Raw genomic sequence first — 27,812 nt, forward strand, 5'->3', positions numbered from 1 at the left:
GCTCCTCCCCTTTCCGCTAACCACGCCCCTCCTCCGTGTGGTTCCGCCCCACCTTCCGAGCTTCAGGGGAATGAATGGCAGCGGAGCCGCTTGCCGCTCCTGGTATTGATTGGCCACTGGGCGCGGTGACGCGCAGGCGGCCGCGGGAGCACGCAGAGGGCGGAGCGGGCGGGGGCGGAGCCGGGCATCGGGGCGGGGCGCAGGCACCCGGGGGCGGAGGAGCCCGGCAGGCGGGAGGCGGGAGGCGGGAGGCTCCGGGGCCGTTTAAGCGGCCTCCCTCCCGCCCCCAGCCGCCTGCTCTGGCTCCGGCCCTGTGCTGACCCCCGGCGTGGCCCACTCCGGCCCAGCCCAGCTACGCGGCTCCCGCCTGGCACGCCGGCGGCCTCGGGAGCAGCTCAAACCCATGAGGCCCGTGCGCCCCGCCGCCGGTGCAGACGAGACGGAGCTCCCGGCCCCCGCGGAGGAGCGGAGGATCAATGCGGTTCAGGAATCGATTCCAGCGGTGAGAGCGCTGCAGGGCGCGTGCTCCATCCCGGGGAATCCCGAGCCCTGACCTGGACCGGCTCCCCGGGAGACCCCAGTCCTGCGATCCCCTTCCTCCAAGCCGCTCAGGATCTGTGTGCCCCGGGACTCCGTGTCTGCCTTGCCTCCTCCATCGGCTTGCACACCCAGCTTGGCCCTTGCGCTCCCTGTTCAGACACGGCTTCTGCTAGATCCAAGTGCCCTACCCCAGCCTCAGAGTCCCCCAGTCTTTCAGGGCCTTATGCAAACATCCTTGTACAAACCCCAGTGTGAGGTCTCTTGGGGCTGCTCCAGCACCCTGTGGCGACATCTGTCTTACTGCACGGTAGGGGATCTGGCCTGAGCGTTTTAAGTGTTTTGTTTGTGACTGGCCCTAGATACAGGGAAACTGAGGCAATCTTCCCTGCATCCAGCTTTGCCCGATGGTGTTAGGTCTAGTGGTTCTCAGGCTAAGGGCCCAGTGGGATGCTATTTGGGGGCTTTTGGCAGGGGCAAGTTAGCATTCAGGTGGAGAGACTTGCCTTTGAGACGCCTGTTTTTAGGAAATGGGGAGGAAAAACCAAGAAGGCGCCACCGAAGGCCGGTCGGCTGCTCTACACTGTAGAGGTGGTGGGAACGCCCGAACTGGAGGGCCATGGTGGCCCTTCTCTCCAGGTACCTGCCTGGAAGGAATGATGAAGGCTCTGGCCTATTGTTCCCAAAGAAAGCTCTGGGCTTTTCATTTTTTCAAGTGGGTGAAAGTTCACCCGTCGGGTTTCTGGTAACTCTCCATGCCTTTGTCTGAGCCTGGCAGCCAGACACATTCCCAGCCCTTCACCACCAACTGGCTTGCTTACTGTGAGGTGCCAGGGAATCCAAAAGCAGAAATGAGTGAAATCTTCCAAAGCAGGCTATTGAGTTTGAAGTAGTCCTCCTCCTCCTCCTCCTCCTCCTCCTCCTCCTCCTCCTCCTCCTCCTCCTCTTCCTCCTCCTCCTTTTTCTTTAAATTTTAAAACGTAAACCCACAATTTAATTTTCTTGCCTGGTCTTTTCACCCATTTAATAATGCTTATCTCATTCCTCTCCAGTCCAAAAGTGTAAAGGGGCCAATACCTACAAAGGATGAGTGTGGTCTTTGACATCAGTAGAGGGGGATCAGCTTGAAGACTTGGATTGCCTTCTGATTATTGCTTATTACTTGGCAGCTGAACGTCTAACACTGTTCTTGGAGGGGAACTACGTATCCATGCCAAAGGCAAAAGGGACTTGTTCTTTCTGGTTTTGAACCTCATGGATTTAAGAGAGACTGTAGCATGTTTGAACCTCGTGCCCTGTGTGTGTGGTTTGTTTGATTTGGTTTTCTCCTCTGCATGTCTGTGGGCTTCCTGGTTTCAGAGAACAGTTGCTATATTCTGAGAAATTACTCCTTCCCGTTTTGATGAAGTTTTGTATTTCCTTTCTGTCCCTTTGAATACTTCTATATAAAGGAGGAAAGTGTCTGTTTGTGTTGCACCAACATTCAAGCAGCTCAAGAATGGAAAAATAAGAACCACTTCAGCTGATTGAGCAGTCTCTCTGATGGACAGAATTTGCTGTCATCTTATTTCAGAGTCTTTTACCCATTCGAGAATTAGAAAACACAGCGATTATCTTTTGGAGTATCATAGAATGTAATTTTTGAGTGGTTACATGTTATTGTACTCCACCAATGTTAGTGATGTTTTTGTCGATGATCCCTAAGTCTCCTCTGATTTTGATGGACATAATCCCTCCATTATCTGTTTTTCTGTTATAGTCTAGATTGGAAGGCTATTTATAAGCATCAATTTGACTTGAAAATAAGCCTGCAAATACAAAGTAATGCTGGAAGAGTCCCGATGATTATGATTCGCACATTAAAATATTGAAAGTAGTTTTCCACATATTTTTGTGTTCATTAAACTTCTTGGTGTGCATTCACCATAGTTACATGCAGGTCGGTCACAGGAGAGCTATGGGGGAGGGGATGACATGACGACACACAGTCGTCTTTGAACAGTGTGCTCTTTTCCCTGATAGATGTGTTGGGACTCAGTTGAGGAACAGTTCATTAGACCATAGTTTATGCTCTGCCTAAATAAAAGAACACCTTGCAGATCCACTCAGAGTGTACACTCAGTGGTTACTGTGGCTTTGGATTGTCTTCCAGACTTCTGTCATTTATATGGAGGAAGATTGCAAGGGAACAGTTTAAAAAAAAAAAAAAGTCATGACTCCTAAAAAACACTTAGGATGTGAAAACATTCCTCTGGAATGCAGCATATTTTGTACCTTGCTTTATTCCTTTCAGTCTAGTCTCTCAAGACACCTAAGCATGTGCCTGCACACACACACACACACACACACACACACACACACACACACTTACTCCTTCCTTTCTGTAACATCTCTGACTTGATAGTAACTGTTACCATTCAGTTATTGCCTGTTTGTACCAGCAACTGGCTGGGTACTTGCATATTTGTTGACTTACAAGTAATAGAAAAGCAGATAAGTTTGAAGAGTAACAAAGTCCTTGTCCAGAGTGCTGCAGGTAGGCAGAGGCAGACTTTGGAGTTTAGTTTCTTATCTCTGCAGCCACTCACTGTTCGCTCACCCTTTCTGTCTCTCTGCTGGAAAAGAATCGTACTTCCTCAGCCCCAGCTGTCACTACCCTACCGGTTAGATTTTAAACTGAGTGTGTGGGAAAGCATCTTCATCACAATCTAAAGCATGTCTGATGTCTTTTTGGACCGTTTCTTAGAGCGTTGAACCACAGAATGGGGTGGTCGTCTATCTTCCTTCTCCCATTGGTAATTACCAAGAGTGCCATCACAGCTAGTGGTGCTGTCTCAACAATGTCATACTCAGTCCTGAAAGGAAGCTGGCATGGCAGCAGGTGTTGTGCATCGGGTCAGTTAAAGCTGCAGCATCCAATGGCATTGAAGGGCCCCAGGGATATTCATTGCCTTGGCCTTTGAGTTTTCTGTTCATAAGACTCAAGGTTCTTCTGGCTCCATGGCTGTCTGCTGCCCTTCTCTATGGATCCTGTGCAATCTCCAATACAGCCAAATTGACTATGGCTTATCTCCATAGCTGGGAGGGCTGTATTTTTATCCATCCATTCAAAAATATTTAATTAAGCTGCAGCAAAAGATGAGCATTGTGCTCGAAACTGGAAATAAAATAATGAAGATCACCTTTATAGATTTGTGTTACCATGTGAAAAGATGGGATTAAAAAAAAAAATGTTTAGGAACCAAGTTCTTGCTGTTACGGTAAGGACTCTCTGCTTGGGTGGGCTAGACCAAAGTCATACTTTGTGGTGTCTGGAAGATCTCTTAGCAGGTGACACGAGTTAGCTTGAAGGAAGAGAAGCAAGTTGAATGTTCTGAGGAGAAATAAACAGCCAGTGCTTTCAAGCGGATAAGGCCTTCCTGAGTCAAAGGACCAGAAAGGAGGTAGTATTAGCCAGAGGGCAGATAGACAAGGAGGTGATGCCTTGAGCTTGGGGAATAGCTATCAAGGCTTGTGGGTCAGGGATGCATCGAAGTGTTTTCCTAAGCATTTTGGGAGGCTGAAAGATAGTTTTAAGTAGAGGTACAAGATATGATGTGCTTTTAATAGTTATGGCTGCCACATGAAGAAGAGTCTGTCTTGGGACAAGCAACAAGGCCAGTTACGAGGCTACAATTTCACAAGTAGGAGATGTTGAGTGCTGGTCTTGATATCAGTTGGGCACTGTAGAGTTGCAGTGATGAGCTGATTTTAGATATATTTTGAAAGTACTGTTGACAGTATTTGGACCTAGGGAGTAGGCAACAAAGGAGACTCAACCTGTGGGGTTTGGTCTCATGCCTATGAATTCTGCTGGATGCGCTGCAGAGCCCAGTGCTGTGGTCTGGATTTAGTGTGCTAATGTAGAAAGGTTGGTGCTGAACTGTTCTTTCCCTCCATAGCTTTGGGATTCTGCTGTGGGGCAAAGAACACATAACAATAACCTAAAAGCCAGAGGCAAAGGAGAGAATTGGGAAAGAAGTGGGTAAGTCCTGCTTCACTATTCGCCTTGCTGAATGTGATTGCCACACTCAGAACTAAATCAGAGCCCCTGCAGGTGTGTCCATTCAGTCCATGGCCTGCATATGTGTCAGGCTAGCTGTGAATGAGGCCTAAGATGTTTGTAGATGACAGTATCATGTCACAGTGTTAGAAGTTTGGGCACCCTTGCATGCTGGCTACTCTGCCCAGGGCCCTGAGTAGCCATTAGGTTGCTTTCTCTTTAGGTACAGATGATTTCCATAAATGGGGGGCCCTTTTTCTCTCAACTCTTTTTCATTCTTGTGGGGGTTGGAGAAGAGTGTGGGAGTTTGCGTTTTGCATCTGCTTTTCCATTTAGTCTCAGGATTGGTTTCTTTGGAAATTGGAGGAGGAGGAAGAGGAGGAGGAGGAGGAGGAGGAGAAGGAGGAGGAGGAGGAGGAGGAGGAGGAGGAGGAGGCGGTGGCTTGATTGCACTCTGGCAGATCAAGAGAAATTGAAAAATTGTATTATTATTTTCCAGCAGAACAGTTGTGCCATCTTTTCTCACTGAGCCCCAGAGAGTACATTGTTCCCAGGATGGTTGCTTTTTACCTTTGTCTATAGTGTAAGGCTCATCCACCCACCAGGACAGGGTATGTCGACCACAAGAGAGGAATGTTTCTCTGTAGCTTCTCCCTCACTCCCCCTATTTTTTCAGTTTCGTTTTCTGCTTTCTTTTTTCCTCTGCATATGTATGCACAGATGTGTGTATATGTGTTCATGTGCATGTGTGTATTGTATGCGTGCACATGGAGGCCAGAGGCCAGCAACAGGTGTCTTCTTCAATCACTCCAATAGTTTTTGAGACCGAGTAGCTCACTGAATCTGGAGCTTACCGAGTAACCTAGGCTAAGTAACTAGGGATGGGGATTTACCTGTCTCCATCTCCATAGCATTGGAATTACAGGTGCGTGTACCAATGGTGCATGTACCGATGCCTACCTTTTTTAAAATATGCATCCTGGGGATTGAACTTGTCTCCACGCTTTGCTTGCATAGCAACTACTTTTGCGCCCCCCCCCCCCCCCACCAGCCATCTCCCCTCCATCAACCTGAATGATTTCTGCTGGGCAGAGACTAGCCGACGTGGCCACACAGCTTCTTTGCTTGCAGGAGAAAATGTGAAAGTCTATCCCCCATGCTGTGTAATGGTTTGACTATTTTTAGACTAGGGCTGCTTGAGATATAAGTTGCTATTTTAGTCGGCAGCCTGGTGGTGGGTAGACAGCTCCTGCTTCACCCTATATGGAGCACTCTCGCCTGGATCCAGCGTCAACCATTTCCAAAGCTCATACTCCACCCCTGGAAATTCCTAGTAGGGTATGAGCCCCGGAGCTCAGTTATTGCCTCTCGGGGTGAGGATGTGGTGGACCCTCGGGTGCTTGGGACATTATGAAAGCATTCTTCCCCAGGGTGTAATTATTTTTCTTTCTACTAATAAGAGCTACAGAGCAGTGCTTCCGTCCCGTAGGAAATGAGTGATATAATTTAGGGGATTGCCAGGGGATAGGAGGGTAGGCTGGGGCATGTACATCCACATGCGAAGATAGCTTGGATAAATTCTGAAGCAACTAGGTGGGTCATTTGTTCTTCAAGCTGGTTAGTGGGATACACTCAGTAAGTTCATATAGGGTCTAGCTAAGCAGCTAGTCCAAGTGAAGTATCTTCACTGTGCCATGCCCAACTTGCACTGGGTATGGGCTTTTCGGGGACTACCTCTTGTGTCTTCCATTATTTGGTCTGAGGATACCAGGTTCCTCCTAATTGGGGGAGAATATTAGTTTGTCTTTTGTTTAAAAAAAAAGTTTTAAAGATAGGTCAGATTGGATACTGGTAAACAAACAAACAAATAAACAAAAAGAAACCCTCCACACTATCTGGATTTAAAAAATGACTTTTTCTTTTTACTTTGGGTTTTTGTTTGTTTGTTCATTTGGATTTTTTGTTATTTTGGTTTGGTTTAGGGTTTGGGGTTTTTTTGGGGGTGCTGAGCATGTTGACAGGTGGAGCTCTGGGATTTCAAAGCTGTCAAGGCGTTTACCCATTTGTTTCTCTGTGCCTTCTGCTTTGCTCTTTTATTCTGTGCTCTCTTGCTCTCTCTCTCTCTCTCTCTCTCTCTCCCTCCTTCCTGCCCCCCCCCCTCTGCACATGTGTTAACCCTCCAGAGAATAGTCAGAATGATGCAGACGTCACCAGAGCCTGGTGTGAGGGTGGCCTTAGGTGGCGTTAGGTTTGGAGGGCTCTCTTCACCCTCTGGCTAGATTGGAATAGCAGTCTTCTGGAATGCATGCACATTTTCATCCTTCTGCTGATAAATGGTAAGGTTAGCTTGAAGGGAAGCTGGGGCTGTGAGCATCCGTGTGGGTGGGTGTGCCAGGCTGTGTGTATGCATTTTAGAGCCACAGCATCAAGTACTGGTAACGGGTGCGGGGTTTGAAGCAAACTCTTTTTCACTCGGGGAGAATGGAGGTGAAAAGGTGCCTCCTTGTTTAGGTGGCCTGGATGTAGCCAGGTATCAAATAAGCTGCCTGGTGCCAGAACAGGTAATACAATACAGGGAAACTAGTCTGGCAGGCCCTCTAATGTGGGGTGCGGGCTGTCCAGATCTGCATACGTAAAGCTTCACAAGTTCCTAGTGAGAAAGCAGAAACCTTTCAAATGCAGCGAGTACTCTTTTGTTTAATGACAATGACTAAAATTCGGGGTGGGGGGAGGGGGAGAGCAGAAATCCTTACTTTTTAAGATTTAAAACTTGGTTATGCACCACCCCTTTGATTTGGGAGAGGGGTACAGCTGAGTTTGATAGAGTTTCTGTTTGCTTTTGCTTGGCACGAGGTTTATCTATTGAGCAAACTCAAGGGCTGTTTCATTACATAAACTAGATGTTTGCTTTAGATTCCACGCTGCAGGCCAAGTTGACACCTCTTTAATGGCTTTGGTTTTTCTTGTTGATAACAGCAGCCTTTTCATTTAGAAGGGAAGGTCAGGTTAGAGTGTGTCTCACGTGCTGGCTTCTCTGTTTCCATAGTTTCATGAACCATCGGGCCCCAGCCAATGGCCGCTACAAACCAACGTGCTATGAACACGCTGCTAATTGCTACACACACGCAGTGAGTACTGCTTCTCTGTCACCATCCTTCACTCAGACCAAAGCCCTCTCTGGCGACTTCAGCACCAGTGATTGGGACTGCTTATCCTTGTGACCTGAAGTACCTGAGTGTCAGTGCTGGGTTTTGCCACTAGAATCTGAAAGTTGTGAGCATGGAGAGTGCAGTGGACACTCTAAGCCATAGCCCATGTTCTCATGGACTTGTGTGCCTCAATACATCTTCAAAAGAATAGTGGGAAGTAAGTACCCTGGTGAGGGGACGATAAAGAAGCTGACTTATGGATGCCGTGGCACCTTGAACAAAAGGGTACTCCTTTTTCAAGACAGCTAGTTGCTGGGCTTACTTGGCAAGGGCAAGTCATGGTTTGTTAAAAAGAAGAGGTTTTTTGGTTGTTGCTTGGGTCTTTGTTTTGCCAAATGATTCTCTGAGACAGGGAGGCTGAATCTTCTCACCTTCATGGTGGCCATTGCCTTTTCCTATGTCATTATACATTTCTTTTACCTTTGGTTTTATGATTCTCTTTGGGAGTTTCATCCTGTGAAACCTTGAGAGAGAAATCGTGACTGAGATATTCTGATGTTCTAAATACTAAATATGAGTATTTAGATGAGGCTTATGTTACGGATGGGGTTGGGCCAGTGTGGTGGTTTAGATATTTAGATAACACAGCCTACCTTCAGAAATAACATTTATGTAGTTCAGACCTGAATTCTCCTTACCTTTTCTCCACATGTCCTAAGTTATGGAATTGTGCTTAAATGGAAACTTAGTAAAAACTGATGAAAGCTCCATGCTAATATTTTAGAACAGAGTGTGTGATCTTGTTAAATATATGCATATTTGGGAGCATTATAGACCCATGAAATTTCTGAAGACAGCATCTGTATCTACCGCCCCTGTTTCTTTAAAGAGAAGGTGTTATCAGGTGTGATGATGCATTCTGGCGATTTGAAGGCGGGTAAGGATTGTGCCACCTGTCTCAAAACACAACAGTACCACAAGCAGACGTAACGAGAGAGGGTGCTTTCACATGAGAACAGTGAAAGGATGTAATCTCTAAGCATTTTTTTTTCCCACACAAGTAAGTTTTTCTTTATGAAAAAACATTATTATTCGTCCTGCTCTTGTCCTATTCTAGACCAGTGACAGCTGCCATCTGATGATGAAATTTGGGTCTGTGGTATAAAATATAACACAGAAGCTGACCATGGTGGTACTGTCCTGCCATCCCATCACCTAGGAGGTAGAGAAGGGAGAGCTCCAAGTTGTCCTTACCTACTTAGTGGTTGGAGCGAAGGACACAGCGGGAGGAGGGGAAGGAGGTGGCAGTCAGAGTTCTTAGATTCGGGTTTCCTCAAACTTTGGCTTCGGGGATGGATTGATTATTCAACGTGTGCTATTTAAAACAATGAAAGCCCCAGCCCTCCTTTGTCCCGTAAGCACCCCCAAATAGATAAAATGAACAAGTTTCAAGTTAAAAACTAGGACATCCTAATTCAACAACTGATTGGGGTGGGCGGTTTCATACAGTGGACTATGGATTTAATTCACTCATGTACCTTGACTTCAGTAGCGGGATTGAGGCCTGGGTGGAACGCTTGGAAGTGGGGACCTCTCTGGGGAGTCTACAGCATACTTGATGTTTGGATATTTGAAATACCCCCTGTCTATCAGACTAGAGAGGAGAATGGACTGTGCTCTCGTCTAATGAAATTAGGATAAAGAACAGCTATTTCGCAACAGTTGGGCAATGTTGTGTCTGCTTGTTTGTGCGCTCGTTGGGTTGGCCCAGTTCCCTGAAGCAGGAACACCTGCTTCCAGTGCAGCAGCTAACTGCATCCGCCTCTCCTTTTGATTAGCCAAGGGGGACACATGTTCGCCCAAAGCTTCCTTTCTCGGAATTGGCCAACCTCTGTGATTTTTGAGCAAAAGTCTCGGCCCCGTAGACACCAAGGTATTCATTTCTCTTTCCCTTCCTCCCAGTTCCTCATCGTTCCAGCCATCGTGGGCAGTGCCCTCCTCCATCGTCTGTCCGATGACTGCTGGGAGAAGGTAACAGCATGGATTTATGGGATGGGCCTCTGTGCCCTCTTCATCGTCTCCACCGTGTTTCACATAGTGTCGTGGAAAAAGAGCCACTTAAGGTACGTGGGGCGGTGCACTTCTTGTGCATATCCACACAGTTGACTAAGTGTGTTTTCAGCTCCCGGGCTACTGCAGTTTATTCAGGAGGGTGGCGAGTGGAGCTTCTCCTATCCTGTAGGCTTTGAGCTGTCCCCGAGTTCTAGACAGTCTCTTTGGGTTGGGCAGTTGTGAAGACCCCGGTGCCTTGTTTGCATCTAAGAAAGCGGTACCCTGGCTGGCTTTCTAGGTCCTACAGCTAAGATCCTGAGAGCTAGTTTCCAGTGATCTCGTGCACCCCAGAAATGCGAGGAGAGCCATAGCTGTGGCCCAGCAAGGAAGGCCATTGAACTTCGCACTCCTACTTTTAACCTTGAGCAGGTAATTCCACCTCGCAGGAAGAGCCCCAGTTTCTTCATTATGAAACTGAAGATTGTTATGCTACCTCATAAGCTATTGTCATGCAATAAAGTGAATAAGGTGATAAATATGAAGATCGTGTGACAAATGTAGAATGTAGGACATGGTGACCAGGAGATACATCATGGTGAAGATTGACTGGGAGGTACTTTCCAAACATTATCGTAGTCCTTGGCCCCCCCAATATGAATGTAAAAGTGTTTGTCAGTGCTAGGCTGGAAGACAGGGCATTGATTATATGAAAATGTATGCTTATCAAATAAAACCTTCAATACTTGAGTAGGTTAAACCCCAAAGAGGAAAATAATTTTTAAAGGAATGGAGAGGACTTGGAGCAGGTGACAGGTGATTCAGAGGAGCATGAAACTTGAGCTGGGCATAGTGGCACACGTCTGTAGTCCTAGCATAAAGGAAAGAGGAGTGGGAAGAACAGAAGTCTGGGGCCAGCTGGAGCTGCATAAATCAGACTCTGCTTCGAAACAGAAATGTAAGACTTTTGGTTTCATAAATTGTCAAAAAAAAAAAAAAAAAAAAAAAAAGTCTCCCCAGACACAAAGGCACTCATGCTTACAATTCCAGTCCTTGGGAGGCTGAGACATGAGGAATAGCATGCCTTTGAGGCTACCCTGGATTCATAGTGAGTTCCAGTGAGCTACAGAGTGAGACTCTGGCTCACAGAAACAAAGCAAACAACAGAAAAACCATTGCTGGGGAGGAGGCAGGCTTGGAGAGAGGCCTGGCACCCTGCGTTATCCTTTTTCACTATATCCTTTAAAATACTACCTGAAGCTTGCTTTCTGCTACCCTTTCCTATAAAATGACAGTTCCCTAGGATTCAAATAAAACCACAGCGTTGAATCACAAGGGCACCCTGGGGCATTCTCACAGGAGAGTCACAGAAGGACCTGTGCTGCTACCCCAGGACACACAGTCACAGGACCCAGAGGCCCATCTGGAAGGGAGCACCTCATCATCTTCTTGGCACGGTCTGATGTTTGTGGTTGCCTCAGCTCACTTGGCTCTGATGTCTAGGTTTCTGAATCAATAAAGAGTTGTAGATGCCTACTTCAGTATTCGGGACCTCCCTGGCAGAGGCTAGAGAAGAGGTATAATAGAAACAAGACTCCCTTGAACCTTGAAAGAACATTGCTAGAATCACAAACCACATGTAGATTTGTTTGGCTCAGCATTCAATCAGTGTTTTTTTAAATGCCCAACAAAGTCTAGAATTAGGAGAGAGAAGGAAAGTCCCAATTTCTGAGTTTGTGCTGGGTACTATACCAAGAACATAGCCTGCCTACGTTTCCTGCATTTAGTGTTCTGTGTGCTCAGATTGGTCTTCTTTTTGTGTGATAGTGTGAGTCAGAAAGGTGGCCGGCAGAGCTTTCTTGTTTTGTGGGGAGGTGGTATTGGGGACTGGCCCTCAGATCTCATGTATGCTAGGCAAGTGTTCTGCCTTTGAGCCACCTTCCCAGCCCTCTTTTTACTTTTTATCTTGAGAACAAGTCACACTTTGCTACTTAAGAAGTCTTGAAGTCACTGTGCATCCCAGGGAGACCTTGGCCTTAAAATCATTCTGCTTTAGCATTCCAGTAGCCGGGACTACAGGCCTGTGTCCCACGGGCTAGCTGGTGGCAGAGCAGGAGGAGGGTTCTGAGTTTACATATCTGCCCTAAAAATGTCTAGAAAGCAGGCTTAGGAAGTCCTCAAGCCCTGATAGGAACCAAAATCATCCCAGGAGTTCAAAATAAGAAATGGAAATCCTTCGCTTTCCTCCTCTGTGCTCTTTTCCCAGCTCTTTCAGAATGGAGTCTTGTATACCTGAGATGACTACCTTTATTCCCAGGTGACTCACAGAGGTGGTGAAGTTCGATTGGACGTTTGCTTCATTAGCAACTAAATTATCAGGGAGTCAATTGCAGCTTCTCCAATATTCTTCATCACCAATCTGGCTTTCACTTGTTCACTCCCACATCCTTGTCAGTCTACTTTGCCCAACAGTGTGTACGGTGAGGCCACACTGGGTGCTGAAATCCCGCAAAATGGTAGCTTTTACATGCCTAGAAACCAAAAGTAGACTCAACGTAATGTTGTGGAGCGGGGCAAGGGAGCACATGCCTGTAATCCCAGCACTGTGAGAGCTGTAGGCAAGCTGACCAAGAGTTCAAGCCCAGCCTCAACTGTATAACAAGATCCAGGCCAGCCTGGGCTGTATGAGATGTTTCAAAACAAAATAATAAAGACCATCCTCTGCATTTTCATTTTTTATTAATTTATATTTCAAAAGATTATTTTATGTATGTGTATGTGTGTGAATGTTTGCCATGTGTATGTACTGACCAAGGCCAGAAGAGGACATCAGATTCCCTGAAGCTGGAATATGGGTGGGTGTGAGCTGTCTGACATGGATTCTGGGAACCACATGCAGGTCCTTTGGAAAAACATGTTCCATGGAAGGGCAGTTTGCACTCCTAACTGCTGACCCATCTCTCCGTCCCCATGCATTTCTAATTTTAAATGACCTCAACAAAATACTGGGTCTTTCTGACATTTTATGAGTCGACCTCAGTGAGTCAGATCTTTGTATATACATTTTCTGGCTTTGACTCTGGACCAGTTCAGAAATGCAGTGGCTACCTACCCATTTACAGCAAATATGCCGTATTTATGTCTCTTATTGCTGGCCCTACACTGTCTACCATACACTGTCTACCTTGGCATGTTTAAAGTTAAAGATGTGTGAAAAAACAAGAATGTAAGCTCAGCAAAAACAAAACAGGAGACTTGAAAATGGGATAGGGACCTAGTAAAAGGAAGAGAGGCAAGCTGGGGCCAGGAAGAGATGGCAGAGAATTGAGTGTTGAGAATTGACAGACTGTGTTATGTGTGTATATGAAATTGTCAAAAAAATAAGTTGAGGGGGGTTGGGGATTTAGCTCAGTGATAGAGTGCTTGCCTAGCAAGTCCAAGGCTCTGGGTTTGGTCCTCAGCTCCGGCAGGGAAAAAAAAAAGGCTTAGAGAAAGGATTTGACCTCAGCTTGGGACATGTTAGCTGGGTGCTAAGATGGAGCCCTGTTTTGTGATAGGAACCAGGCAGTGGTCTGCCCCCACAGATTTTCATCTTCCAAAAGAAAAGGAAAACATCAGAAAAGACTTACATCACCTGGCTATCGTGGGGTTCCACCGTCTTAAGCCTGTTGTATGTACAGCCTAACAATAGAAAGCTTTTACTGTGGATTCCTATCATTAAAAAGAAGAGCTGTGGTTTTGAAGGGCTAGTTATGAATGGAGATGGTGGCCTTGTAGAGGGCTAGCCCAGACTTCCTGTCTGAAAGCTCTGACAAATTTGCCTGCCTTTTTAACTTACCCCAACAGGACAGTGGAGCATTGTTTCCATATGTGTGATCGAATGGTCATCTATTTCTTCATTGCTGCTTCCTACACGCCATGGTGAGACCGAGTCCGTGGGCCCTGGGAAAGCGTCTGTGATTAGAAGTCCTCACTCCTTTCCCTGCTTCCTCTCCATCCTGCTCCACAGCCCTCCTGCATGACTCTGCCCCCCCACCCTCCACCCCCGTTACACACTTGCACCTCCCCCCCAATTTGATTTACTTGGTTACATTACTCAGTACCTGGAAGGGCTGTCTGGCATGGAGTCATTCCAGGGGAGGTGCCCTGGACTTGGGTGTAGCTGGCAGGCTCCCTCTCCCCCTCCATCTTCTTCCCATCCCCCTCTGCCGCTTTTCAGAATATTTGCCAGTGAACTTTGGCAAATGGAAATGCTGTGAATACGTATGAGGAAAAGCAGGCTTTCTTTTGAAATTTAGACTCTTCGTTTCTGCTCACTCAGTAGCTGGTGTATATCTGCACCTCTCTCACTTCTTTTGCTGAGTAAGTAACTAACCATACCAGTTAACTACTTAAAATATCAAGTCTCCTGTGCCGTTCCTTTGATCTTACTGCCCTTCAGTCAGAGATCAGATGCAGCCTCTTGTTGCTTTAAAAACCGAAATTAAAGACACTTTTAGCTTTTAGTTTTCCTTTATTAAGCCCTGGCCCAGTTTTAAACACTCAGAACGTCCTGTTGAGCCCTCCACTATGGTAGTCAGAAACAGCAGGCCTCTAGAATCCGGCTCATGCAGGCTCAGTCACTCAAAAGAAATGTAATTATCTGTTAGAATAAAAAGAAGTGCAGCGCCTCCCCCACTACCTCGCACTAAATTATAGGTCTGATTCATATAAGAGCTAGCATGCTTAAAAGCTTTTGTGAAGCAATTTAAAGTAAGTAAATACATTTAAAAAATTCAATGGGAACTGAACAATCAGGCATAGAGTAGGAAATTGGTGCCCATGTAGTTTTAGATATGTCCATAGCTAATTTTCCATTTGGGGATATTAATTTTATAGTTAGAGCCAAACTGAACTTTTTTTTCATATTTAGCCTTAATATACCGGGGCACATGATGTTGTGATATGTTGAACTGTGACAAGGCATGTCCCATAGTGCATGCGAGAAGAGTTCTCACGTTTTGTCTTGGCAGAGAGATTACTAAAGGAGACGTGTATATCAGGTGTCTTACTGTGGGTCCGTGGTCCTGGTTCAGGATTTGATTCTGGGTTCTCAGTAAGCTTTGTAAGCATTCCAGATGCTTGGTCAGAAACTAAACAGCCTGTGGAAGCCTTTGCTTCAGTGGGCCCTGCTAGGGAGAAGGCTCAGCAGCATTCTGGCATCTCTGTTTTCAGATGGTGCTAACTTTTAAATCATGTTTAATTCCTAATACTAAAATTTGACCAACAACCTTACCTTTGGATGATTAATTCCACCCACACTTCCCAAACGCCTCCTTGCTGTGTTGAAGGCCTGTTAGGCTATTGTGTTCTGTTTCCTGTGACTAGGAAAGCATGGGCTCTGACTTCCTGTCATTTACCCTTTGTTACCATTTACATTTGTAGGTTAAATCTCCGTGAACTTGGACCCCTGGCATCTCATATGCGTTGGTTTATCTGGCTCATGGCAGCTGGAGGAACCATTTATGTATTTCTCTACCATGAAAAGTAAGAGAAAAATCATTTCCGTTTGATTGCCTAACAGTGAACTGCCTAAATTATTCCTTTGTTACAATACAGTTTCCTCTGTGCTTATGCCTCACAATAGTAGAAATACATAAAAAGAAAATATATTGCTCTGCGTAAATCTTTACCTCCATTTTGGTATTCACTATTGCTGGACAGGTAGGCCTGGAAAGGCACAAATGGCACATGTATGTCATGGTGAAGTTGAAAGACAATGCGACCCATCATTTAGAGCCTCGGGGACCTCATTTCTCATCCAGAGGCAAACTAGCCCTGTCCGTTTCATAGACATCTCACATGGAAAATAGCCTTTTCCTCGTTTCCATGGAGATCAAGGATAACGGATTTTAAGTGTCACAGCACAAAACTTACCTAGATAGAAATCTGGAGAATTCTTGAGAAACGGAGCTAACACTGGACACAGCTTCCTCCCCTGCTACGCATAGCAGTAGTCAAAAGTATGAGCGATATAAACAAAGGCATATTGAAATGTACCATTTGGGACATTCTTAGTAGGAGCCAAAAGAAAATGAACTTTGCTGTGAGATTGTATCTCCCGGGAGTATCAGAAGCTACCCTCATGAAGATTACAAACATAGCCACCTAAACCATATCTAAACAAAGAGAATACCAAATAGACAATGTGGATGCTGAGCTTATCACCGACACCTGACTCCAAGTACCCTTTGAATGTATTGAATGCTGTATGTATTATGTAATGCATATCAATCCAAGGGAACATTTGCTTCTTGGGTTCACACTCCCAGGTGATACCCTTCAGATAGCATAATAAGGAAAGACGGGCCTTTCTGGTAAACCAAGCTCTGGAGCCCATTCTTCCTCCACTGGGGTGAGAGATTTCAGGTGTCCTGCAGCCTAATGGGATGAGACTGGAAATACACGTGCAAAATGACGAGACACAGGGGACACATCGTTTACTCTGGCTGCTACTCCAACCCTGAAGAAAACCATGTTTCCACCTGTTCTCACCAGTTTAAGGTCCTTTTAAGTCTGGATAGAACTGGTGGTGGACCAACCGGAGATGGGAAAGGGAAAAATAGTGTACTGGACTAGATTACAACTAGCTTTGATGGCAGATCTGTTCTAGGCAACCTGTGTCAATTTCTGGCCTTTTTATCCTAGAAGAAATGTTACCTCGCCATTACTCAGTTTGGTATGCTTAGGGAGAGGCTTGGTGGTCTCCTTCTGGGAACTGAGTTTCCTTGGTGTAGTTTAAAGGTGTATATTTCTCTTTCAAAATGAAGAAAGGGGAGGCTGGTATGGGCATGATCTAAGCATTCCTGGAATGTGTGTTTATGACTCCTTTTGTGTTCCTGCAGGTATAAAGTGGTTGAACTTTTCTTCTATCTCACAATGGGATTTTCTCCAGCCTTGGTGGTGACATCAATGGTGAGACACAGCTGTATAATTTTAGTTACTTCCTTCTAAAGTCCTGATCCTCTGATGTAATGATAGACAGTTTTGCCTTTCGGAACTATGTTGTGTCCATTAACTATAGTCTGAGAGAGGAACCTACATAGATAATGCAGCGTGCCACCGAGTTGCCCTAGGTACCACCCGAGGCTTGGTGAAGCTGTGTATGTTAGGTTTTCTCTGTATTTGTTTGGTTTGGATGATGGGTCTAGTGTCCCTCACCCCTCACTAACTCCTCACCCTTCTTCCAGAGAAGAGTCTAGTCAAACTATTTGACTATAAAGAAGTGGCTGTTTCTGGTTAAATAATTGTTTGAGACTGAATCTCTGGAAGAGGCTATTTGGAGGTTTGTTGTAGTAAAGAAAACCTGAATTACCAACTCATAAAATCTAAAGAATTAGGATGGTGGTGGCCCGCAATTGTGGTCCCTACCCACCTGAGGAAGAAACATCAAAAGTTTGAGATCAGAAAGTTCTTATCCCCAAATTTAAAGAGAGAGAGAGAGAGAGAGAGAGAGAGAGAGAGAGAGAGAGAGAGAGAGAGAGAAGCACACATCCTGTTGGGTATTTTTCAGTTCCTTTCACTCTATTATTTCTCTTTCTAAGAAAGGACAGTGGCTGTTTGTTTGTTTGTTATTTTACTTTTAACGTTGCCTGAAAATAACTTTTGGGAATTTAAAGTATTTTGTTATCTTTAGTAGACTCTTGCATGGAGTGTATTTTAAATTCTCTTTCGAGTTGAATTACTGTTTAGAAATCTGTGCACGTCTTTCACTTTGAATCAAAAACATACATTGCAATCTGATCCAGTGGTACCGCCTAGTTACTTATGTTCTCTGGTGCCTTGTGTACAACACTGGGCATTAGCCACTGTGTTAATGAAGAAGTCCAGCTTGTTTAGTTTGAACTCTTTTTTTCCCCCTCAGTTGCCCTGAGTCAGTATTGTACTTGAGATTTTATTACTGAGCTTTTACATACAATGTGAGAACATAATTCCACTATCCGGTGCCCACCCTCCTCAGAAAAATGCCTCTCAGAGCTAAACCCTGGTCTGAAGATTCCAGAAATATGGCTGTGAAAATGCCAAAAATATATATCCTTGAGATGTGAGCTTGATGATGTCCCTGGCACTATTGCACATATAAACACATGTATCGTTGCACGTGTGTGTGACTACATAGGTGTATATAGTGCAGTGGTAAAGGCACCAGAGAATGAGGAGAGGAAGAGGCACGTGACCAAAACGAGAAAATGGGCCATGGCTGTTTTATCGTTAGAGGGCAATTCAGGACAGCCAGAGCCATATAAGCAAAGGCTGTGTGGCTTGGTTACTAATTATTAGAACAGAATTTCAAGTCAATTCCCTCTGGCTGTCATAAAAGCAGGTTTATCCGGTATTTTTACTAGCCAAAATCTTTAATCGGCCTTTTCATAGGTGGTATAATCGCCAGTGACTAATGGCTATGAAAATGAAGCAGGATAATTCACACCCTGCTGTCCCAGAACTTAGGGACCAACAGGCAGACAGTTTCTGTTCAGCAGGAGACTAATAAAATTTTATAATGTCCTTGGCTGGGGGGATGGGGTGGTGGAGGACTCAGGTTGCTATGGGAACATGAGATCGGAGTACTGAAATAGTGATAGGTAAGCTGATTCCGAATGACAAGTAGGAACCAGGAAGTGGTTGGAATGAGGCAGGTGTTACTAATAGAGGATACAGCACGCCTCAGGGAGCGTGCCACCTTCTTTGGAGAATTGATAATTATCTGGGGGATCTAGACAGAGTCCAGATCAAAAGGATTACATAAGAGTGAACGCTGAGCTGGGGAGCTGGGGGCCTGGGGAGTCTCGGATCTTGAGTTAATCCTTCTGCTACAAGAAGCTATGAAACGAGGTAATGAATTAGAAAGCATCTCGCACGGATAGTGCCGGACTGCGATGCTTGAAGGAAGAGAAGCCAGGCACTGAGCTTCCTTTTCTACCACCTCCCCCTTTGTCTTCCTGTAGACTCCAAGTAGCAACTGAAGGAGAGAGCCCGGAAGGCAGCAGTCTGCCCAGAAGTTAGCTGTGAGCCAGTTCATGGGGCAGGGACCTAGGGAGGAGGGAGCTGCTGAGAGAAACCTCCAGAAATCTACAAAGGGTGTGTTTGGAATTGTGCAGGGCAGAATTCTGTAAGCCCTCACTTAGCATGACCACTTGAAGGTGATGAGCAAAATGGTGATTCCAGAGGCACCTGCTTTGGGGGGAGTCACCGTGTTCCTACCATCCCGAGTGGTGAAACCTCACTGGACATCAAACATCCCCAGCTTGCCGATGACCAGGATCACCTTGGGGCCAGAGTTCCTCTGCCCTGTGTCTTAGTTGCTTTTAATCACTGTGACAAAAAAAAACCCCAAAAAATCAAAATCAGAAGCCACAAAGACATGAAGTGAGGAAGGGTTTCTTCTGGCTCCTAACTTCAGAAGCTTTAGGCTGTGGTCACTTGGCGGTTGGTGGTGGGCTTGTGCATGGCAGGGCACATTGGGGATGGAGCATGTGATGAGCAGGGTAGCTCACCTCCTGGCAGACCTAGAGATGGCTAAGAAGGAGCCAGGGACAAGCTAAACCCCTCAGAGGCCTACCCCACCCCAGCAACCTGCTTCCTCCAACAAGGCCCTACATTCTAATAGGTCATGATCCAAAGTCTTCTGATCAAACTAGACAACATGCTAGACTATCAAATCATCTTACATGCTAAAGAATTGAAACTGCCCCACCCCCCCAAAAAAAGATAGAGAACTCCCAAATATTTAAAGATTAAACAACACACTTCTGTATAAACTCCTGAGTCTTTGAACTGACCGGTAATGAAAATGCAACCTGACAATTTGTGGGCTGTAGCCCAAGCGGTGTGGAGGAGTATGGTGCTTGAGACGCCTCCGTGAGTGTGCAGATTAATTGTGTGAGTCAACTTGACCAGGCCACGGTACCTAGATGTTTGTCGGTTGCCAGCCTGATTGTTGTGAAGATACTTCATCAGTAATGCTTGCTTCAATTCAGCAGACAGAGTGTATTTCCCTGTAGTGTGGTGGGCCTCAAGCAGTCACCTGAGGGACTTAAGAGAAAAAGGCTGAGGCCTTCCTAGGAAGGCTCCTGTTGTCTTTGGATGCTGACTCCCACAGGGGCATTCCCTGGACCATAGTCTGCCTGCCCCGCTGCAGAATTTGGGTTTGCTGCTCCATAATTACACAAGCCAGTGCCTTAAAGCCTGTTGGTACACACATGCACATGCATGCGCGTCTGTTCTCCAAGCAGACACCCACCTAGTCCTGTACCTAGTCCTGCACAGTCCTGGAAGCCTGACTAGGGTGAGGAGGGAGTGAAGAAAGAGCAGACACAAAGCTGAGATCAGGTGGGCTGTGCTCATTCTACTGGAGGGACTCAGATTCTGTAGCTAAAACCCCAGGGAGTTTATTATATATGGCATGAGAAGGAGGACTTAGCTAGCCTTGGTAGGAGGTCTCCATAGGGGAGCAGTCTCAGATTGCAGCCATCTGTAAGGAAGAGGCTGCAGTTGCTAGTTTTCACACCTCCCTATAGGTCAGCCCTTGGTAAACATTAGTATTTGGATCAAAGTGAAGCTTTGCCATCCCTCTGAGCTTCACCCAGAGAAAGGCTTTGCCAATGCTCATGCATCTGGGGCGTTGGTGTCCGCTCCGTGTCTGTGCCCATGTCTGTAACACACATTCGCTCACTCAGGGCTGCCTCAGCCCCCCACAGTTGTACTTCTTTGAAGAATTCCGAGTAATAGAAAGAAGAAGGTTTGAAATTAGTGATGTAAGCATCTACCTTCGGATGGGAAGTGAAGAAATAATTGGAGGGCTGTGGGTATGGTTTAGTGGTAGAACTTACTTGTTGTATAGGAGGCCCTGGGTTCAATTCCTAGGATTGAAGTGGGGTGGGATATGAATGGGAATGGATCAACAATTGGAGAAAAATAAATGAAACGAAAAACTGTCTCTTTGAAAAGGTTACAATCAGTAAAACTTAGGTAGACCGAACTGGAAGTAGAGTAAGTATAAACTACCATTATGAGGCAAGAAATGTGGAATATCAATCACCACAGCCTGCAGCTGTGAAAGGATGATGAAGGGGTATTGTGAAGTACTTGATATCAACAAGTACAGCAACTTAGATGAAGTGGACACATTTCTTCAATCGTTTTTCCTACAACAGTCTGAAGAGGCAGCAAAGATTTGATGTCCTTATAATAATATATAAGGAAACTAAATGCATAACCAGAAGCATTCTGCAAATAACAAACAAACAAAATTCCAAAGCCTGGTAGCTTTATTCATACATTCTAGCAAATTTTAGACCTAGGGTCAGAATAATAATACTTCTACACAAACTTTCACAAGTGGAGTAGAGCTCAGTGAGATGGGACATTTCCAGTACCTGGGAGGTAAAGAAGAAAGCTCAAGAGTTCAGGGCAGGCCAGAGCTACCTGAGGGCTATCAATCAATCAATCAGTCAGTCAATCAATCAAACAAACAAACAAACAAAACAGGAGTGGAAGGAACACGCCTAGTTCCTTTTTTAAGGCCAATATTACCCTGAGAATCAAACACATGTTGCAGGAAAACCACTAACCAGTATTCATGAAACAGAAGGCTCCCACAGAATATCAGCAAATCTAGTGTCATGAGAATGTAAAAAGAGTCATAATCAGGTTACATTTCATGTAGGAATGCAAGGTTGGTGCATCACTTAGAAATCAGACATTGAAATTTGCCACCTTGAGAGAACCAAAGAGAAAGACTGGTTATCTCAACAGAGGAAGGAAAAGTGCAAACTTAAAAACTTCATATATCCGACAAAGGATGCTTCTAACCACGCTACCAGCAGATGTATTTTTTGGTGAAAGATAGTGATCGATAAGATGGCGATAATCCTCACTACTTCTAGTCCACATGCAGCTGATGTCCTAGCTATGCAGTGAGAGATAAGAGAAACAAAAGCCTGCCACTGGAAAAGAACAGGAAACGGACTTTATCTGTGGATGACCATCAGTGCACAGAAGCAGATATTGACAGCAAAGTCCTAGACACTAAGAATGAGTTTAGCAGTGCAGTTGGATACAAGGTTACAAGAAGTAATGGCATTCTTCCTTGGGAGGCCTCACACCGGCTTGTGCCACCTGCCATGTCTCTAGTAATCCCTGAGGAATTTGGGCACATGTGGTGAGTACTCAACACTAATGTCAATGGGATGCGGAAGATAGCCACCACTGTCCTTAAGGGTGTGGGAAGGAGATATGTTTGTGTGGTGATGGAGAAAGCAGACACTGGCCTCACCAAGAGGGCTGGAGAACTCCTGGAGGATGGGGTGGAACACAAGATCACAGTTCAAGTTCCCAGACAGGTTCCTGAACTGAGAGATGGAGAGAAAGGATGGAAAGTACAGTGAGCTTCTGACAGTTGTCTACACAAGTTCTTCGAGGATCTAGGGCAGCTGAAGAAGATTGGAGCTCACAGAGGGCTCTGCCACATCTGGGGCCTTCTGTTGTCTGACGTCAGCTCACAAGACTGCTGGCTGCTGGGACCGTATCATGGGTATGTCCAGGAAGAAATGAGTACAGATATTTTCTGTTTATTTAGGAAGTAGTGGCATTTATGTATGAACACAACTTGGTGGAAGAAGGGAAATGTTTTAAGAAAAGATCTAGAGTGTCAATTTCAAGTCATCCACAAACTTCACTTGAAGTCTTGGCTTAGCTGTAAAACAGGAAGCATGAGGTTTCTTGAAAACAGAAACTTCAGGAAACCTGCAACATCTTGTCATCAGTATTACCAGGCACAGATATTGTGAGATACAGAAATAAAGACCATAAGAGAAGAAAATTATGTTGGGGAGTTTTTCAAAATGGAAGTCTTTGCTTCTCTGAGGACTCAATGGGAAGTACTTGCTATGTCTGTGGTAAAGGACATATGTCCTGGAAGCAGCCACCTGTTAAACATGCCCAGTCTATGAACCTCCAAATCAATCCTAAAATCCTTTAAAGATGGGTAAAAGATTTTAACAGGAAGAAAAAAATACATATCAGAACCCACAGCCCTTTGAAAACACATGCATTTAATTAGTGGTCAAGAAAATGGAAGTTAAAACCCCCGTGACTGCCACAACATAACCCATAGAACAGTTATGATTAAAAAGATGAGGTCCATGCTAGCAGCCAGGATGTGAAATACTGTGCCCCACCTCTGTGTATTGTAGAAAATGATAGGGCCCACTGCCAACAGTTTTGTTTCTGAAATTTTTAGTTTCTAATCAAATTAAGCATGCATTTATCCTGTGACTCAGTGGTTTACTTGACAGAAATGGAATCATACATCTTCAAGAAGACTCATGAAGTTAAGGTTAGTCTCATTCATAGCAGTCCCCAAAATGGTAAGAATTAATAAGTTATGTTCAATGAAGGAACCACTAAGCAAAAGAAAGGGAGGGAGGGAGGGAGGGAGGGAGGGAGGGAAGGAGGGATGGAGGGAGGGAAGGAAGGAAGGAAGGAAGGAAGGAAGGAAGGAAGGAAGGAAGGAAGGAAAGAGTGAGAGAGAAAGAACTGAAAAATACACACTTGGGTTCATGTGATGCCAGAAATTAAGCAGTATAGTTCCATTTGTGTGAAGTTCTAGGACAGGTGGGCCTTATGTGTGTGGTGGTAGGATTAGGAGCAGTGCTTGCCTTGATGACTAGAGGGGTCCAGGATTAGTTGGCAAGGGGGCACAAAGAACTTTATGGGGTTATTAGGGTTATATGGATGTAATCAATGTAATCAAACTCATTCTGTTCCACCTGATCTGTATACTTCACAAAATTAGGCACACGAACTCCTGTTTTGAAAACACCCATTTCCCCCAGTCCCAAGTGAAGGTTCAGAAGTTGGCACACTTTAGTCCATATCCCAATTCTGATACTAGGAAACTACATGGCCTTGAGAAAAGTACTTAACCTCTCCGTTTCTTGTCAGTAAATGCTGTTGACAGTTAATAGTACCCAATTTAGGGTCACAAGGATTAGAGGGAATAAATACACATGAGTGCTTCACAATGTGTCTGCCAGGTGGTGCCAGTAATGCCATGAGTCACAAAGACTACACTTGGCTTGCTCTGGCTTCCTAGTCTTTGAGTGTCTGAGGGGAGGTAATGTGTTTCAAGGAACCGTCTCTCAATAGAATGTGTTAAAAGACTTACTGGTATACTTGGTTGGATCTCTTGCTTATTTGAACGAGAAGGATTGGAGTGTGTCAACACCAAATTGTGGTGTCCCTAAGAACAGAGTGAAGTGCCCCCCCCCACGTGACTGTATCAGGCTTAACCTCCTTCCCTCCAAATAAGGAGGTGGTGCTGTATGAGTGACACTTCCACTTGGGGTTCCTGGACCCCTAAGAATCTGTGGCAGCCTTTATTCTTCTAGAACATGCTCCTAATGCACATACAAGGATGTTGTATGATGGGTGTTGGTAGCCCCCTAATGGGTATGAAGTAGTGTGTGTGTGTGTGTGTGTGTGTTAAGTTGGTTTGGGGTCTTTGGGGTTTTTTGTTGTTTGTTTTGTTTTTTGTTTGGTGGTGGGTTTTTTGTTTTTTGTTTTTTGTTTTTTTTTTTTTTTTTTTTTTTTTGGTATTTGGTTTTTGGTTTTTGGAGACAGGGTTTCTGTGAGTAGCTTTGAAGCCTGTCCTGGGAACTCCCTCTGTAGCCCATGCTGGCCTGGAACTCACAGAGATCCACCTGTCTCTGCCTCCCGAGTGCTGGGATTAAAGGCGTGCACTTTTGTTTTTAAAGTCTGGTTGAAGTCTCTTCTTGCCCCAAAATAAAGGCAGTCTGGTATCGGTCTTTTTGAGTCCTCCCCGATCTTTCAATCCTACCAAACCCAGAGGCTCACATGAATGCTGAAAGCAGGGCTATTTATTACACCTGGCCTTGTGTCCTGGCGCCTGGCACTCAGCTCCCCTAGGCTGTTGTCATTGCTTCTGCCTAGGCCAATGGCTCCTTCTTAGCAGGTGGCTGGGCTGGAATTTCCTCTTGCTTTTGCCTGACTTGGCCACTGGGAACGTGGGGCCACATGGACTTGCCCCAGGCTGCCGCCTTTAGCACTCAGCTGCCTTTGGGCATCTACATTCTTGTTCTCTTCAAAGCCTAGCTACCAGCTGGCTTGGCTTTCCACTCCCCCTGCAGGCCTCCTGCAGCACCACCTCATTCATTCAAGTCGGTTTACAGTTTACTCTTGGAGCTGAGCCTTTGACTCTCCCAAGACAGCCTTCAAAATTCTTGCTTTTGACTCAAAATACACAGGACTTACTTTACTACCTGGAAGCACAGGGCAAATTAGGAAATCTCTCGGGCTGTGTGATGTGTCCCTTGTCGGCAGTCAGGATGCCCTAAATTCATACATACTGCAAAGATCTAAAAAAGCAATCAGTAGAGATGGTGCTAGAAAGGTCAAAGGCATGAGACAAGCCTGGCTGAGATACAAATTATAAACCAGTTTATTGGGCCTGCCGCATGTGGAACGAAGCTTTCAAAGAGCAGTCTGGGAAGTGAGGATCATGCAGCCTTTGGAGGCACTTTATGGCTAGCTGTGATTACAATCTGCTTAGATACACAGTTAAATGAGCAGAATTGCCACCTTGTCCAGTGGAGCCTGTAATGTGTCCAACGGTCAAATCATGCCTGCAGATCCAAAGGGTACTCCAGGTCAATGGGGACTAGACATTTTAGGGCTGCTTTATGTTTCCAGATTAGGGTGTTGTTCACACACACTTTTTAATACGTAGAAAACCAGGAGCGTTTGGGGGAAGGTAACTTTTTCCTTGTGACATCAAAGTAACATCCCACCTTTCCCTCTGTTGACAGAATAACACAGACGGACTTCAGGAGCTCGCCTGCGGGGGGTTGATCTACTGCTTGGGAGTTGTGTTCTTCAAGAGTGATGGCATCATTCCCTTTGCCCATGCCATCTGGCACCTGTTCGTGGCCACAGCAGCTGCTGTGCACTACTATGCCATTTGGAAGTACCTTTACCGAAGTCCCACGGACTTCATTCGACATTTGTGACCAATCTGTGCTAGGCCTTCAAACCAGTATTATCTCAGCTGAGGCACTTGAGTGGGGGTAAGAGCTGACTGTCACATAGGGGAGAAGGATGAGTAACTTGCACTGACTGTGTTTAATTTTTTTGACTCTAATTACTGTGAAAGTATCAAAGCTGTGCCCTGGAGTTTTCCTCCTCACAGCCAACCAATAAGGTAGTGATTAATTCTCATTCCATTCCACTATCATGAAGGACTCTGGATAGACTTGGCCAACGATGTTTACAAACCAGAATTTTGTATTTTCGTTTTACAGATTTTACTAGATGATTTTTTCTAAATTCCTAGGTCAGGTTGTCAAAGTCAGTGCAATAACGCAACTTCCTTTTTAAGAAAAACAAAAAGTCGTTTCTATCACTTTTCCCGTTCACTGTGTAAAGAATCATGGAAACTTAACACTACTTTTTACCATGTTTCATCTTGACATAACATGGTTATTTTTTAAAAAGAGGCATTAGTTCTTTTGTAAATTTTTAAAGAGCTATTCCATTGACGTGCACCCACACGGTTCCTCATTCATGTGAAGTTTTGTAGGGAGCAGTTCACATTCCACAAACTAACATACCTCTTCTGATGGTCTTATTAAGTGAGGAGAATTTGCCAATTTTTTTAGAAAAAAAAAAAAAAACCTGCAGTTTTCTGAACCTTTCTGCAATCTCTGACCCTGAACTCAGTGCTACTGTGGAGCTGATATCCTTGACCTGGTGTGGTCCACTGGGCATGAGAAAGTATTTTGATATCATCAACTTTTTCAGAAGACGTCACTTTACTCTAGGCCTTTGCCATGGTTTCTCCAGGGTCTCTTTCCACAATGGAGGAGGGTCCTGTGCGTATTATGATAGTATTGTTGGGTTGACCATCTGCCAGACATGTCTCACGAGCGTTCCGAATTATAGTGTCTTGTTGGACTGTCACTCTGGTGGCAACGGTTCAGTCATTGAGGTTAAAAGTCACTGAACTTTCTTGTATCAGTTTGATACCCATTTTAAATTGTGGGACTAGATGCATAAATTCACATTTCTGCCTTTTCCTCTGCATTTGTCAATGTACTGTTTTTTTCATACCATATATAAAATTTTGATTGATACATAGAAACTCACATCAGTAGTCCAAGTTTTCATGCTGACTCAGTGGAGTGGTATGTATATATTCCAGTTTTCTCTCAATGTCTTATATTAAGATTGATGGATTAGTTGCTTTGTTGTTACCTTTCTTGGTGTTTAAGAGAAATGAAGTCACCCTGCCTTTAGATCCGACATTAATATAACCTGTTAGTCTAGAAATAGGCTTGCTCAATGGAACTGTCAGATTGAAGATACACTTTATGAACTGAAACTCTGTACCGTTGTAATTTTAAAGGAAAGTTTATTTTATGTGTATGTTCAGGCTCTGATTTTGGTAAATTGTTGAGGAATGACGGAAGAACTGATACTGGCTGGTGATTTCTTCAGTAGGCATGGGTACCCGAGGAGAAAACCAGCCGGACTATTCTATATGCATGATCCTGAGCATTTAGCTGCCTGTTGTTTTACTGTGTATAATATTTTACTTTAAATATATTAACTTTTGTGGATTCATTTAAAGTCTGCTCATAAGCAACACTGTCAAAACCACTAAAATGTATGTAAAAACTTGTGCTGTAGACTAGAATAAAGTTGTTACTTGGGTTGACTCCATTGTCTGGAACATATGGCTAAAAGTAATGCTGGTACTCAAGAGCTTGATCGCATCGCACCTTTGTAATTTGTGTAGTCATCTTGCAAAACTCAGAATAGAGAGACAAACAAAGCAGCCCTTTCGGTTGGAATTCCTAGCCACTCCTCCAGCTGTATGACCGCACATGTGCAGTTCGGTAGCCAAGCAAGGGGCCCTACATCCTACGTAATCCGCATGCTGCATGATTGATTGCACAATGCACGCAGTGTGGTCATGC

The 27,812-nt window shown here is 45.0% G+C and overlaps 1 protein-coding gene across 2 annotated transcripts; it reads left to right on the forward strand.

The window, feature by feature from the left end:
• Positions 1–212: 212 nt before the first annotated feature.
• On the forward strand, positions 213–27,550 carry Mmd (monocyte to macrophage differentiation associated). Of its 2 annotated transcripts, none has more exons than XM_036195709.1 (7): positions 213–502; positions 7,626–7,707; positions 9,691–9,851; positions 13,624–13,698; positions 15,202–15,303; positions 16,662–16,731; positions 25,644–27,550. In XM_036195709.1, exons 1-7 carry the CDS (start codon positions 477–479, stop codon positions 25,842–25,844), a joined length of 717 nt encoding a protein of 238 aa, XP_036051602.1. In that variant the 5' UTR covers positions 213–476; the 3' UTR covers positions 25,845–27,550. The 2 variants fall into 2 exon arrangements, with proteins under 2 accessions (XP_036051602.1, XP_036051601.1); XM_036195708.1 differs by lacking the exon at positions 213–502 and adding an exon at positions 6,866–6,915.
• The last annotated feature ends 262 nt before the right edge of the window (positions 27,551–27,812 follow it).

Source organism: Onychomys torridus, chromosome 8 (genome assembly GCF_903995425.1).
Source record: "Onychomys torridus chromosome 8, mOncTor1.1, whole genome shotgun sequence".
Taxonomy (NCBI): domain Eukaryota; kingdom Metazoa; phylum Chordata; class Mammalia; order Rodentia; family Cricetidae; genus Onychomys; species Onychomys torridus.

Bases quoted from the DNA above. Each gene is read 5' to 3' on its own strand.
- Mmd (XM_036195708.1), top strand. From the start codon at position 6,881: ATGCATGCACATTTTCATCCTTCTGCTGATAAATG. The intron at 7,708-9,690 runs GTGAGTACTGCT...CCTTCCTCCCAG, and splicing joins CTAATTGCTACACACACGCA to TTCCTCATCGTTCCAGCCAT. The intron at 16,732-25,643 runs GTGAGACACAGC...CTCTGTTGACAG, and splicing joins CCTTGGTGGTGACATCAATG to AATAACACAGACGGACTTCA.